The 14,973-nt window shown below is 30.1% G+C and overlaps 1 protein-coding gene across 1 annotated transcript in view; it reads right to left on the bottom strand.

Annotated features, from left to right (window-relative positions):
• Positions 1 to 14,973, bottom strand: part of LOC111631552 (dynein heavy chain 10, axonemal-like) — a gene marked incomplete at its 3' end in the record, with an annotated part of 405,219 nt that overhangs the window by 328,940 nt on the left and 61,306 nt on the right. Inside the window, exons 11-14 of the mRNA XM_023375809.1 lie at positions 11,314 to 11,496; positions 1,592 to 1,708; positions 801 to 1,049; positions 165 to 341 (exon numbers count right to left, since the gene is read on the bottom strand). Coding sequence (XP_023231577.1) covers positions 165 to 341; positions 801 to 1,049; positions 1,592 to 1,708; positions 11,314 to 11,496 — 726 coding nt within the window. The remainder of the gene's footprint in view (positions 1 to 164; positions 342 to 800; positions 1,050 to 1,591; positions 1,709 to 11,313; positions 11,497 to 14,973) is intronic.

A 14,973-nucleotide genomic window follows, 5' to 3' on the forward strand; every position in this document is an offset into this window, starting at 1 on the left:
TTCTAAAAACGTATGACAACATACTAAAAATTAAAATTTTGTAACTAATCAAATATCAACTCACAAATCTACATTCAGTAAGAGTAATCATAATTACTTATTACAGATCATTTCAAAAGTTTCATTATTTTAACTTTTGTTTTTACAATAACATTTATACTCACTTCTTTTCCTAGATTAGAACCAATTAATCTATCTTCTTTTGAAAATTTTAACATAGGTTTTTTTATTTGAAAAAATAAACTTCTTTTCCAGATTATTGCAGCAGTGATAGGTGGATTATCTTTGTAAATGGGAGGATTATTCTTTTTTTCCATGAAACATTCTTCAATCATTTCAAGCTAAAAACCATTGAACAGAAATAAAATTAATGTAATTTAACTTAAGTTACTTACATATTTAATCTTAAATAAATTCCTAATTCAAATTTACTTTCTAATAATTTTTGTAACAAATTGGCTAAAAATAAGAAAATATTTCAGTCAATATTAGCTAAGATATTTTCTTATTTCAAGTTGCACAAAATAATTTCTAAGATAACTTTCATAACTTTAAAATTCAATAAAATAATGTAATAATAATTCTATGAATAAAATTTTAATAAAACTGAGACCAATAGGATAGAATTTCATATCATAAAATTAGAATAGAATTTCTAAACATAAAAAGTATAAAAAATATTAATATACATAAATTAAACTAAACTTATGTCATTTTAAATTTACAAATGAAATGTTATAATTTATTTTTTTAAAATGAATATTACAATTTAATATATAATATTAATACAAATCAAATACCTCATCTAAATATTGTTTCATTACATCAATATATTTTCTTTCCATTAGTTCATTTGCTGAAGTAAAAATAGTAATTTTTTTAAGACTTTGTAGGAAATCAAATGCAGTTTCTGCTGATGGCATAGACTCAAATATTTCTTCTAAAAAATATCTTATTTCTTCTTGAATATTATCACTCTCATCTAAAATTTGATTAACTATAATCATCCATGCATCTTTTTTACTATTATCAAATATGTCAAAATTTACCTGTAATTAAGAATTTATTTATAAATAAACAAAACAAAACAAAAAAACAAAATTAAAAGTGTATTAAACATCATAGAACTTCAAATAAAAATATTTGGAATAAATAACTATAATTATGATATAAACTAGTTAAAACATCATTTTCTGTTATGTACATGCATATTATGAAAAATTCTTACTGTACGAATATCCAAGGTAATGACTGATGCTTTATTTAGAGATTAAAAAATACATATATACATAAAATATTAATGAATTAATAAAATTAATTTATTGAAAGAACTTATAAGATTTAAATAATAGCCTGCTTGAGTTAAAATTTGAAAAATTTTTAGTTTTACAAAGAAATGAGGAATGCTAACTGTTTAATTTGGAAAGGTAATTCTGAGATTTCTTAAATTTGTGTTTTAATTTAAGTTTTTCTTTGTTTCTATTTAAAATAAAAGCATTTTAATTGTCTCTGTTAATTCCCTTATGACTTCATTTTGAAGTAAAACATTACAATATATTTATATTTTAAAATTTTAAAAAACAGTACATACTGTTTCAATAGGAACTGTCAACTTATGAATTTTGTGAAGAATTATTTCAATTCTAATTGGATCCTGAACAAGTGATTTCATTTCTGGTCCAATAACTGAGTTTAATTCTCCTACAGTCTAGAAAATAAAATTTTATTCAAAATTATTATTATTATAAAATTAATTAAATGTTCCAATTTGAATTTTTAATATCTAAATTTCCTGCATATAACTCACAGGTTATCAATTTTTTAAAGTCAATTTGAGAACATATGCAAATTATGTACTGTAAAAATTTCTGGTTTATATACAGAAGATTATGGCACATAAAATATTCATTTTTATCTAATTAATATGTTATATTCTATTATCAGCATTGCAACAAATATCTGTTGATAATGTATGTTAAAATTATATTTATTATTTTTGAAATTAAAATTCTTCTTCATTTAAAATGAAACAGTTGTAAATTTTATATTTTTATATTATTTTTTACGTATTCAAACTTTTGTTTTGAAATGGCTATCTTTTTCTTATAACAATTATTTCTATCAGACTACCGTATTTACTTGCATATAAGATGACCTCGTATATATGATAAGGTGTGACTTTAAAGATAAAAATAAAGAGAATTACATTTATTAATACAATTCTAATTTTATTTTGTTTAATCACAAATAAAATATTATCAAATACACATAAATGCACACTTTGTCCCACAAAAATTACTTACAAAAATAAATTATTTTAAACTTTAAGGAAAAATCTTGTAAAATCGACAACATAATTTGTTCATGTAAAGTTTGACAATCAGCAACTTTTTTTGCCAATTCTTAACAGTCGAATCCACTCTCCATTAAGTATGCATATGAATTTCTCCAAATTCTGATTTCCAAATAATCATCTGTTTTCACGTGGAAATGAATTAAAACTTATATCATGCTCCCATGTGATTTTGGAATTTCAATCTGGAATTCAATTCAAAAGTTTTGCTTTTCCTATTGCTATTCATCTTTACTCCTGACAATATACAAGAACAATTCAAACAACCCAGATAAAATAATTACATTTTTAAATACAAGAGGGTAAGTATCTGATAAAAAATGTGAACACATGGTTCACAAAAATTATTTGTAAAAATGCAAAGAATCTTTTGCTCATGCATATAAAACAACCTAGGAATTTGAAGCTGCAATAAATAAATAAAAACCTCGTCTTATATGCGAGTAAATACAGTATAATGTTCTAAAAATAACAGTAATTATCAGGGCTGTGGAGTCACGTAAAAATCTACTGACTCCAACTCCAACTTTTCCTTACCATCTGACTCCAACTCCAACCAGGGGTGGACTTGTTACCAAAAGAGACCTGGAAATTCTGATGTCATCACGTGACCTCAGAATAAAATATTCAATAAGTAAAGTTGTAATAAAGATAGAGCGTAGAAACTTTTTATTCCAAAGCTAAAAGACTTCTCTAAGTAATATATAAATATGTATTCAATAATTTTTATTTTTCCAACTGTTATATATAACAGAAGGAAAGTGTAGCGCTCAGTCAAAAAATGACCCCTCCCAAATTTTTACATTTTTGGACTCAGGAATACCGTGAAATTTCGAGATATGCAAAAGATTCGAGGTTTCTCTATATGTGTGGATGTTAGACTGTGTGGGGGCATAATTTTGCTCACCCTGTTTGAAGCCTAATAATTTCTGTGGTCAGAGTGGTTAGAATCAGAGTCATATGGTTTAACACAGGAGTTAGTTATTAAGCGTCAAAGTGGTTGAACTAAATCATGTCCCCATATACATTTTAACATCTTAGGCGAGAACATCTTAACGGGTTTTACTGTACTATTATAAAATGACAAAAAAGCTTACTATGAGGGTAGAGACGACTTTTATTTTATTTTTTTAAATTTTGAATGCTAATAACAAGTAAAATATTCATTAAGAGATATGACACATGACCACTTTTATGTCTTCACCCTGTCGACCTTTAATTAAGAACCAAAATTTAATAGTATTAATGCCCCTTTCTATGCAAGCTACAGTGCCACATTTCGTTTCTTAAACTTTACCCATTCTGAGATATTCTTTAATATCTCAGAACAGAAAATAAAAAAATTAAACAAATTAGATGCCAACACACACACACACACGCACTAATTTTTCCTCTTTTATTGACTTTTTTGAGGGGTTCAGGAGGTCTCCAAATGTGCAGCTTTGCAAAAAAAAAAGCTTGGAGGATCAAATTTGACACGATTCCAATACTTTTCCGTTTTATATACATAACAAGTTGGTAAGTAAAAAGGAGTCAGAGTTGGCAGATTTTTTGATGACGCCAACTCCGGCTAAAACACCAAAACTCCACGACTCTGATTCAACAGCTCTGGTAATTATGGTTATGTTTTCACAGTTGAATAAAAACTATTCAAAAAATGACTGTCATTAGATATTTAACCAGATTATAACAACAAAAAAATCTCATTCCAATAAAACGTCTTAATAATATTTCTAATAATATTTTATTTTTTTACATAACACTACAAATACACATGTTTATTTATATTACATATTGCAAATTTAATATTTCTTGATTTTATTATGGATGTATAAATTTTATAATACTTAAAACTTTTGTCTTTTATTATGATAATGTACAGTAAAACTTCTCTAACTCAAAATTCAAAGGGGCAGTAAAAAACCTTGAGTTACAGACAATTTGAGTTACTGAACAATAGAGTAAAAAAATGCCAATTGTGAATAGATTTGTATTTTTACCTCTCTTGCATTATATAAAGAATCTTTGATAGTTAGTTTTTTTTAAACAGCCAATGTAATGCCTTTCAGCAAAATATTCAATGTAACTAATGGAAGTGAACAGCTTTGCAGGTACTGTACATCTACATTGTTTGAAAATTGGTTTTGGAGAGTAGATACCACTAACTGAAAATTTCATTGAAATCCAGTAATTAGGATCATTTTGGATAGAATAAATATTAAAATTCAATTTGGGAAAGTTGAAAGTAACATAAATCAATGTTTGGAGACTGTGAAAAACTTTGACTTGGAGAAAATTTGAGTTAAGAAATTCAAGTTGGAGACATTAAATCTCTATGCTATTTCAGTGAGACCTACAGAGTGCTTTGTTTTCTTTGAATTAAAGAAATATTTGAATTACTGATGTTTGAGTTAGGAAGTTTTACTGTAGTTACGAGGGCTGTTCGGAAAGTTCGCGGCCTTACCTATATGCAGCGTTGCAATCAATTTAATTTTTGGCGGGAATAATTCAGCCATCTGTGCTAGAGATACAATACCAATTTCGGCTTGATTTGTCAAAAAGTTTTGCCACGACAGCTTAGCAGATAGTCAGTGTGCACATGCTTTGTCAAAAATGGAGAAGACGGAGACTCATGCTGTCATAAAATACCTGACAAAAAAAGGGTTGACCCCATCTCAAATCAAAGCTGACATGGATGAAGTTTTGGGAAAGTCTGCTCCTTCGAACACCAATGTTAAAAAATGGACAGCCCTTTTTAAATCTGGCAGAGAAAGTGTGGAAGATGACCCTCGCAGCAGAAGGCCGTCAAACTACTGTCACTGAAGAAAATATCGACAAAGTTCACGATTTGTTATTAGCAGATCACCGTTTGAAAACGCGTGAGATAGCTGAGACAACAGGCATCTCTGTCAACCGAGTGCACCACGTCCTAACCGAAAATTTGAGTATGACGAAGGTCTCAGCAAGGTGGGTGCCGCGTCTGCTGACCGCCGAGCAAAAACGTGTTCGCACTTTGATGTCAAAGGAGTGTTTGGACTTCTACCAGAAAAACCCACAGGATTTCTTGCGTTGGTTTGTGACTACTGACGAAACATGGATCCATTACTACACTCCTGACACAAAAGAACAGTCAAAGCAATGGAAACACCACAGTTCGCCACCACCAAAGAAGGCAAAGGCAGTTCCATCAACGGGGAAAGTGATGGCCTCGGTTTTTTGGGATGCTAAAGGCATTATCATTATTGACTACCTAGAAAGAGGAACGACCATTAATGCTGTCTATTACTGTGAACTTTTGGAAAAATTGAAGAAAGAAATCGAAGAAAAAAGGTCACACTTGAAGAAGAAAAAGGTTCTGTTCCACCACGATAATGAACATGCAGATTCCGCTAGAATCACTGAACAAAAGATAAACGAACTTCGCTTCCAAATAGTTACACATCCACCGTACTCACCTGATTTGGCCCCCAGTGACTTCCACCTTTTTCCAAACCTAAAAAAATTCTTTGCTGGAAAGAGATTCCACTCAAATGACGAAGTCATCTCTGAAGTGAACGAGTATTTTGCACACCTTGACAAATCAACCTATTGTGATGGCATAAAAAAGCTAGAACATCGCTGGAATAAGTGCATTGCTAACAAAGGAGCCTACATTGAAAAATAAAAAAAGTTTTAACATTATTTTGTTTGTTGTTCTATTTGAAGCCACGAACTTTCCGAACAGCCCTCGTATAATTCATGTTAAAAACTTGAGATATTATTCATATAAATTATCAGTTTTATCTATATATTTTTAACATCAAATTATTAAAAATTAAAATCATAATTAAAACAACTGATTATTAGCTACATAATATTTATTTAAATAATGGATTTATATTAATAATGTATTATAAAAGAGCTAAAATAAATGCTGTTTAATCTATTAATAATTGTAAAAACAAAACCTAAAGATAGCCATGTTTTATTACTTATAACATTTCTGCATATAGCTACTGTATCAAGTAAAATGACTTTTCATATTGTTGTTAACATTTTGCTCTTAATACTTAAATAAACTACTAAAACAATCTCAGAATTAAAATTATTAGCATTGATAAAATTATTTGTAGTAGTTTTCAGAAAATTTTCATTAATATTTGCAAAATGATATAACTATCTGATTTTAATCTTGTCTTATCTTGTACCATTGGCACTGCTTTATTCTGAATGAGGTGACTAACAAAGGAAATTTGCATGCATGGTGACCTGTTATGCATTTTATCATTAAAATTTCAAGATTGTCAGCTGCAGTAGTACTGTGACATATAAGCATGAACTGCTACAGACTAGCATCGTACTGTCTGTCAATGAATCCCAATCCTGTTTGAAAATGAACAGCTAATGCATTATAGTATGGAGAACCACTAGTGAGTATTTCAATCCCACCTTTACTGTTGAATGGCATACAGTCCCCTACTGGCATGCTGATATGGGAGCCATCTCATACGACAGCCAGTCACCCATAGGAATAGTGCAAGGACATTGATGGCATAGCAGTATGTTCAAAAGATGTTGCCTTTCGTGGCAGGGGTACAAACAGCCAGCCATTTTCCAGCAAGATAATTCTTGGCTGCACACAGCTAGGGTTTCCAATCATGTTGCCACACTTCCTGGTTTTCCAGTCTCCAGATTTATTACCCATGAAGCTTTTATAGGACCAGATAGTACACCATCTTCATCCATCTACAAGTGTGAAAGATCTGACACAGCAGCTGCAATATCCATAGACCATTCAGTGCATGCTCAACCATGCCCAACCATATTGCTTCATGTTTCCAGGAAAGAGAAGGTCCTATAAGGTACTAAAGGTTCTTTAAATACTATTGCTGTTTCCAGAGAAAATTGTCCCTTTCTATGATATCACTTATAATCATTACAACACATTACTAATAAAGTTTCATTCAATTTCAATACATCCTTGGTGCATAACTTTTTAGTCAATATGTGTATTTTCTTTCCAACTTTTTCATATTTTATGAGGTAGAAATAAAGCAATATTTCTAATCAAGTCAACATTTTCTTAAATATAATATAATGCATTATTACATTACAATACAATAAGATATTGTGGCCGACGGCCATGATTGTGTAGATCTTTTGTATATTTTTATTTGAATTAGTTTTAAGTTCCTTCCTATCTCTTTGTTCAAAAATTCTTTCTAGAACATTCCCCCTTTTCTAGAACATTAACCCTTCTTCCTTGGGGTAAGATTACCAATTTCTGGAACATACACAAACAAAAGAGAATGTGAAGCCCAGAGACAAAATGGCTGAAGAGAAGTGAGTCTGGGGATGGATCCCGAAGAGAAACGCACGGAGAAGGCAGTGCTCCTAAATGCAAAAATAGAGTAAAGAAAAATCATAAAAAAGAGTAAAACAACAAAAAACAACAAAAAAGAAGTCATAGAACAGCAAACATTGAATAGAATATCAAGATCAGTAAGATACAAGGAGGTCAACGACAAAAAGGCTAAAAGAATTTTATAAAAGGAGAAAAGACTTGAGAACGTGTTTGCATCTTACCCCAAGATACATCAACACAAAAATCCCGGGTATTTCCTGATCTTTTTTTCTTAGTCCTTCATTCTTAATTCCTATCCTTTCTATTTCCTTTAGTTGTAAAGTAGTTTGTAAGTTACTTGTAAGTTAGTTGTAAGCTAGAGTTAGTTAGATTGTCCTGCGCTTATGTGTCATGAATTAATAGAATCTTGATGGTTGGATAAAGAAATGTTCAATGCCTGAGTACCTGAAATAATTTGAGGTCGACAAAAAGTTGAGATCTGAATAAACAAAAGAACCAGTTCATTGAGAAAAATGAAATACATTTTGTGGGTTCCCAGACGAGGTTTAAAGTTGAGTAAACCACGAATTTCTTATGTAACACCAGATGTAAACAACGAGACTCTTGTTGGCCGAGATAAACCTTCTCGAATAAAAAAAGGGAAATTTTTGATAGATGAAAATGATCGTTAAAATTCTTATACATCAAAAAAGAGTACAGGTAGCCCTCGGTTTACGCTGGTTCAATTTACGCTGATTCACAATAACGCCGCTGCACAATTCACGATTTTGCTTTTGTAATTCCCCGATTTTCCCTATGTTAGACTGATTTTCGTTTCAGTGTTGATGTATTTACTGAGCCGCTATGTTGTACATTCATTAAAACAAAGATTTTTATTGAATATATTTATTAAATTAATATTAAAATACTAAACGTTTAGGTACCCACGAGCCAAGTTATCAAACTTAATAGTCCAATAAATGGCATCCGAATCCATAGTGCCATTGAATTTATCCCATATCAATTCATTCAGGAAAACACCTTACAACTCAGTAGCACTTCCGGCAATCACAAACTATCATTAGTGAGACAAATCTACTTCTCATTGGCCAGACAATATCTATCTCTCCTTAATTTTCCCGCTCAAACTGACCTTACATATGCACTACGGCGACCAGTGGTCGATGAATCAGTGTCTCCGCTCGTCCATAGCTCTATGTTAGGTTAACGTATCCTTTCAACTATGGAAAGTTTGATGGTTGAACTTTGTGAGTTAGACAATGATTGGGAGCAAAGTGCAAATGTAAAAAGGAGCATCGTCGCATCCATTCGACCATATTCCGAAATTCTCAATGAAAGAAAACAAAAATAAAAACAATTAAAGATGGATACTTTTTCCGAAAAATGTAAGAGATTGAAAACTAAAATTTTTAATAAAAACATTTAACTTTACAGTAGAGCGTTGATTTTCCGAAAGTCAATCATCCGAAACGTCAATCATCCGAAAGAATTCCAGTCGGCAAATTTAAATTTTCACCAGTGCTGTGGCGCTTCAATCTTTGGCTATGTCTTGGGCTACTCAAATATTTTATATTTTTGATACTAAATTAACATCTGAAGTATAATTTTTTATTATTTTTATATTTTTCAATATATTTATTTTGTTTGTACAAAATAAAAAAATAATTTTTAATGATACAATAGTCTTTGTTATGTTTAACATCGATGAAAATTCAATGCGAAGCGACACGCAATGGAGAAAAATTTCGACATCAGATACGTTAAACTATTTTTTCGTACGTAAATCAGTTATCCGAAATATCAGTTATCTGGACAACCCCAGTCCCCAATTGATTTGGAAAATCGACGCTCTACTGTATTTCCATTTTTACTATTTTAACTANGCGTATTTTTCACTTATGTGGAACCTAATCCTATACCTCAGTGTAAATATGGGTTCGTTTTATACCAATTTGATTTGCGCCGGCTTTTGTAGGAACGGAACTGCAGCGTAAACTGAGGGCTACCTGTATAAACAAGGGCCTGAATTATGAGTGCAGGTGTTATTGTTTTATAAACAATCTCAGGGCAGAGTCGACAAAGAAGTATCAGATGGACACCGCAAATCAGACCTTTCCCACAACCTGATGAGGTTTCGTCTTGCACCTGGAGACAAAGGAGAGACCAATCGGAAAGCAAGGAATGGGATGAGGGACCAATCTGAAAAGTGAATCGCGGGAGAAAAACTATTAAAAAAATCGGAATTTCAAGATCAAAGAACAGTCTCCTCTGGATTAAGCTCACCGTGTGTTTTATATAGTGAATTGTGTCATCACCCAAGACGTCTCTGTGACTCTCCGATCATCCCCTACATCCCGCAATCCCATCTCGCCCACCCCAGGGCTTCAACGGAAAGGAAAATACTCACTATCCCAAAGAAGTGGAACTGAACTGTCAATTATTGATGTAAGCATCAATGTTACCAAATAAACGCCTTTTTCTTTTGTAAACACTTGTCATCACTTGCCTCCTTCACCACACCCACATGCAACCTTTCCTTAGGTTCATCCTGATGCAGGATTAACAGATCCCACCTAAAAGACAGCAACCTTATACAGGTGTCAAGGAATGGATTTTCAAATCCATTATCTCCACCGGGTCGGTGACATTACAGTTTTGTTACAAATTTTTATAAAGTTTATTTTATTGTACTATTCTGCTTCCAGGATCCAATACATCTCATTTACAAACATCACAATATAATACATTAAAACAACATTTCATTAAAATTCAGTTACTTAAATTACAAACTTAAAAATAATATTGATTGTTTCCATACATCATTATCCATACTGTATATGGATAAAGACAAACAAAACACCTTTTTTGCCGAGAAATAAATATAATTTTAAAAAACAAACGTTTTCAGCCTAGTTAATAGGCTATCTTCAGGTCGAAAAATGGAACGTAAATGTTCCATGAATAGAACATAAAAATTTTTTAAATCAAAAATTTTACAAGAGAAAAAAAAAAATGCAGAAATTTTCAGTCTATATATTAAATAAAATTTCTGCATTTTATTGAAGAATTTTTTATATAAAATAATTAATAAATGAACTAAATTTTTATGAATAAATCCATAAACATCTTTTAGCACTTACAATTCATTATCAAAAACACAAGTATCATTCATAAAAAAGAAAAGTTAGAAAATATAATACTGAAATAGTTATTAATTGACAACAATAAAAGGCATTATATTCTTTAAAGCAAATTTTCATTTTTTAACATCTGATTACCATCAGAAATATAAAGTTTAGCTGATGATTGATTTTTATCATAAGATTTTTAAAATATATGGATATCAGATACTAGTCAATATTTATGTACAGATTAATACATAGATTATTTTCAGATATTTACTACTTGTTTCATAATTTGTCAAAATTTAAATGCAAAATTTTTAATACTAATATAATTTACATTTAATCTCATGAACATTTTTATGAATAAGCTAATGCATAATGTACAATTTAACCGATTTAATTAAAAATATATTATGTTACAACTTTCTTTAAGGTAATGTTCTTATCTTAAAGATATTTTATCTATAAAATAAATTTTTCAATATACCTACCTTTCCAATCCTATTAAGATCTTGACAAATGTAGGCAATATAATCAGTTCTTTCAAAAAGTCTTGCTCGATCAAATTCCCAACGAGGAATTTGTCCAAAAGTTTCTATATTTGCACGTACTTTGAGATAACTCTTTTTCCAATTATCTAATAAAGAGTATGCTAGAAATGTTACATCCTGTGCCTGTAAATATTTTTAATATTATGTTAATCTTTAAATTGAGACCAAAAAACTACATAATTATAACAGAATCCACTTTATAGATATTAAAATCTTCATTTAATATTATCAGAATTAGATATCTAAAAATATACAAGTTAAAATACAATTAGAAAACTTTGTTTATTGTAATCACAATTTTGGTTATAAGGTGCTCCACAAAAGTATAGAACAGCTCAAAAACTTGGTCTTTTGAGGTCAGAACATGCACTAATAGATAGAAATAAATTTTTTTTATGTGTAATTCAGCACCTAACTTATAAAAATGTAATTTTAGGAAACTTGAACTTCTAATTCATGGCTGACTGCAGAATAGCAATGAAGTCAATTTACTTACTGCCACATAAGTATAAAACAGCCATCTTTCTTGCAAGTTTGAAGTGTAAAAGTATTTTTTTCATCATGCCTTATGGTACCCATTTAACAGACTTTGAGAAAAGACAAATTATAGCTTTAAGAAGCACTGATTTAAGTCATCAGGAGTAGCAAACAGCATCAAGTGTTTGAAAAAGGTAGTTCAGCATTATTTGTGAAATCCTGCAGAGCATTATGGACCAAAGCGTAAAAGTGGACATCCTTTAAAGCTTACCCCACGAGACCGCAAACGAATTGTTAATGCAGCCTCTAATCTACCACATTCACACATCAAATTTGTGTATTCAAGTACATCATAAAACCATTTGATGGGTTTTACACAACAACAACAACAACAACAACAACAACAACAACATTGTTCGATCTCAAATGAGAAATGCCCCTTAAGCCTGAGCATAAAGCTAGCCAACTCAAGTTTGCTAGAAAAAATATGGCCATTCAATGGAACAAGGTAAATTTTTTGTTTCATTTAGACCTATTGTACTAGCACAAGAAATAACAATCTTTTTGTTGTATAGATAATCTTTTGAGATGAAAAAAAATTTAATTTGGATGAGCCAGATGGTTTAGTGTTCTACTAGTGTGATATATGAAAAAAAGCCAAGTACTTTTCAGAAACTTTGGTGGTGGGAGTGTTATGGTTTGGGGTGATTTTTCTGCATTGGGAAAATTGGATTTGGCCTTTGTTACCTGTCGCATGAACAATACTGACTATCAGCAAGTTCTGGAGAACAAATTGCTGCCATACAAATGTACAGTAGATTCAGAAGAATTCCTGTTATTTTCCAACAGGACAATGCATCTATTCATGTATCACGAGATATGAAAATAAATAGAAAATAAATGGATTGGCCAGTTTGTTCTTCTAATTGCAACCCTATAGAAAACATTTGCGGGATCTTGGTTGGCCAAATTTATGACCAAAATCATCAGTATTCCGACGTCAAACACTTAAAACAAGAAATTGTCACTGCTTGAAACTCCCTTGAGGCATCAATCATAAAAAACTTTGTTGATAGCATGACAAATCATATTTTTGATGTTATTAGTAAAGGAGATGTACAAATAAATTACTAAACTAAACATTTTTTTGTAGTATTTAGTGCTTTTTGCATTCATTTACTAGTTGATTCTATACTTTTGTGCTTCTTAAAATCAGTTTTTTTACAAGTAGGAAACTGAGTTTTGACAAATTATGTTTTCATAAATCCTGAACAATATAAGAAAGTTAGCTACATCATATGTGTAATTTCTAACCTTCATATAGTGAATTTTCAGCAGTTCTATACTTTTGTGGAGCACCTTAGTTATCATTAAACCTTTATGTAAATAGACATTTTAAAGCTGTATTTTCACACTATCAACATCAACATGTGACTTACAATGCACAATTGTTATCATTATCAGTATTAACCAGTGCTATGAACTTTAAATGTTAATCATTTTAATCTTTACTTGATCACAGTACAGTAGTATTAACTGTTGGTATTTCTTACTTCAATTATATACTAGCTGTTATTAATTAAAGATGATACTGAAAAAAATGACAGTCAAACAATACTGGTCAAATTGATATTAATTAATAAAGATAATTATAATTGTTATATCTTAAAGTTTATCTTTTTTTAACTGTTTTAAAATATATTTTCAAAAACAATCAATAAAACTAGAATTTCCATTAATTGTAATCATATTTACTTATCCTACTTAATGTTATCAGTACAGGTAAGTCCCAAAGGGATTACAATAAGTAGACTCTTCTGTATTTTAAGTCTAAAAATTTACAAACTTTAAGTGATTTTAACTTCTAATTGATACATTTTAATTATATAAAAGTTAAAAATAGCATTATATTATTTGGACTTTACATTAAATATATTTGAAAGAAATAAAAACTTTTATTGAAACATAAAAATCAGTTGTTAAATAAAAAAGAGTTGAATTTTAAAATTAAAAAAAAAATCTTTAAAATACTTTAAAAATACAGCAGAACTTGATTAAGACATTTTTCAAGGAACCAATTTAAAAATTTTCTTAAGCAGATATGAAAAAAATATCACTTTTCTTTCATTAATCCATATTTATTTAACAATGTTCTGCTACATTACAGTGAATTAGGCTTACAACTATTTATTGTATTCATTTAGATATTTGTCTAACATAGGTTCATGGTTTTGTTATGTGAGGGAAAAAATATGTTTTATGATTCCTACAAACAAAACCACAGATCTACAAATACCATAATAAAACTCACTGAAAACTCAACATTATCATCCATGTATTGATAGCACTTATCAGAATTTGTTGTTTGCTAGATTATCACATGAAAATGTAAAATCCATGTCTAAAGTAGCTCAAAATCATGCATATAATGACACAAAATTTTGTACATTTTTTCCACATGCAATTAAATGTATAATAATTTCAACAGGATGCAGTTTTGAACATTGCAACACATCAGTATTTTATTTTTAAAATTAGATCTTATTCAAATTTGAATGGTTGGTTGGTTGGTTTGTTAAGGTTTTTTGGCACAAAAGCCATATAGGCTATGCTGCGCCATGCCAAATGGTAAAATTAAAAAGGTCATATATACATATATTAAAAATTAATAACAAATAACAATAACAAACATATACAACAGTAACAATAAATAAAAACAAGGTATATAAAAGTATAGATAAATGAATAGGTAAATAAATAAATATTCAAATTTGTTTATAAATATTAGTGACTTTCAGAAAGTCTAGTAAATTATTGACATTTGGCCTTTGGCCAAGGATTTCTGTCAGACAAGCATTTCCGAAATATTGTCTATGCCTTGTCTTGAAAGCAGAGCAATTGCACAGCATGTGTTTTACACTTAGGGTGCAGTTGCAATACTCACATACTGGCTGGGCTTCACCCTTCAAAAGGTATAAATGAGTAAACCGAGTATGCCCAATTCTCAAACGAGTAAGAATTACTTCAAATCTCCTGTCATAATGTTTGTTACGTGTCCAATTTTCTATATTTGGCTTGATCTCGTGTAGTTTATTGTGGATTTGTGCATTCCACATGTTTTGC

The sequence above is a fragment of the Centruroides sculpturatus genome, unplaced genomic scaffold (genome assembly GCF_000671375.1).
Source record: "Centruroides sculpturatus isolate CEXI.00-Female unplaced genomic scaffold, Cexi_2.0 scaffold686, whole genome shotgun sequence".
Lineage (NCBI taxonomy): Eukaryota > Metazoa > Arthropoda > Arachnida > Scorpiones > Buthidae > Centruroides > Centruroides sculpturatus.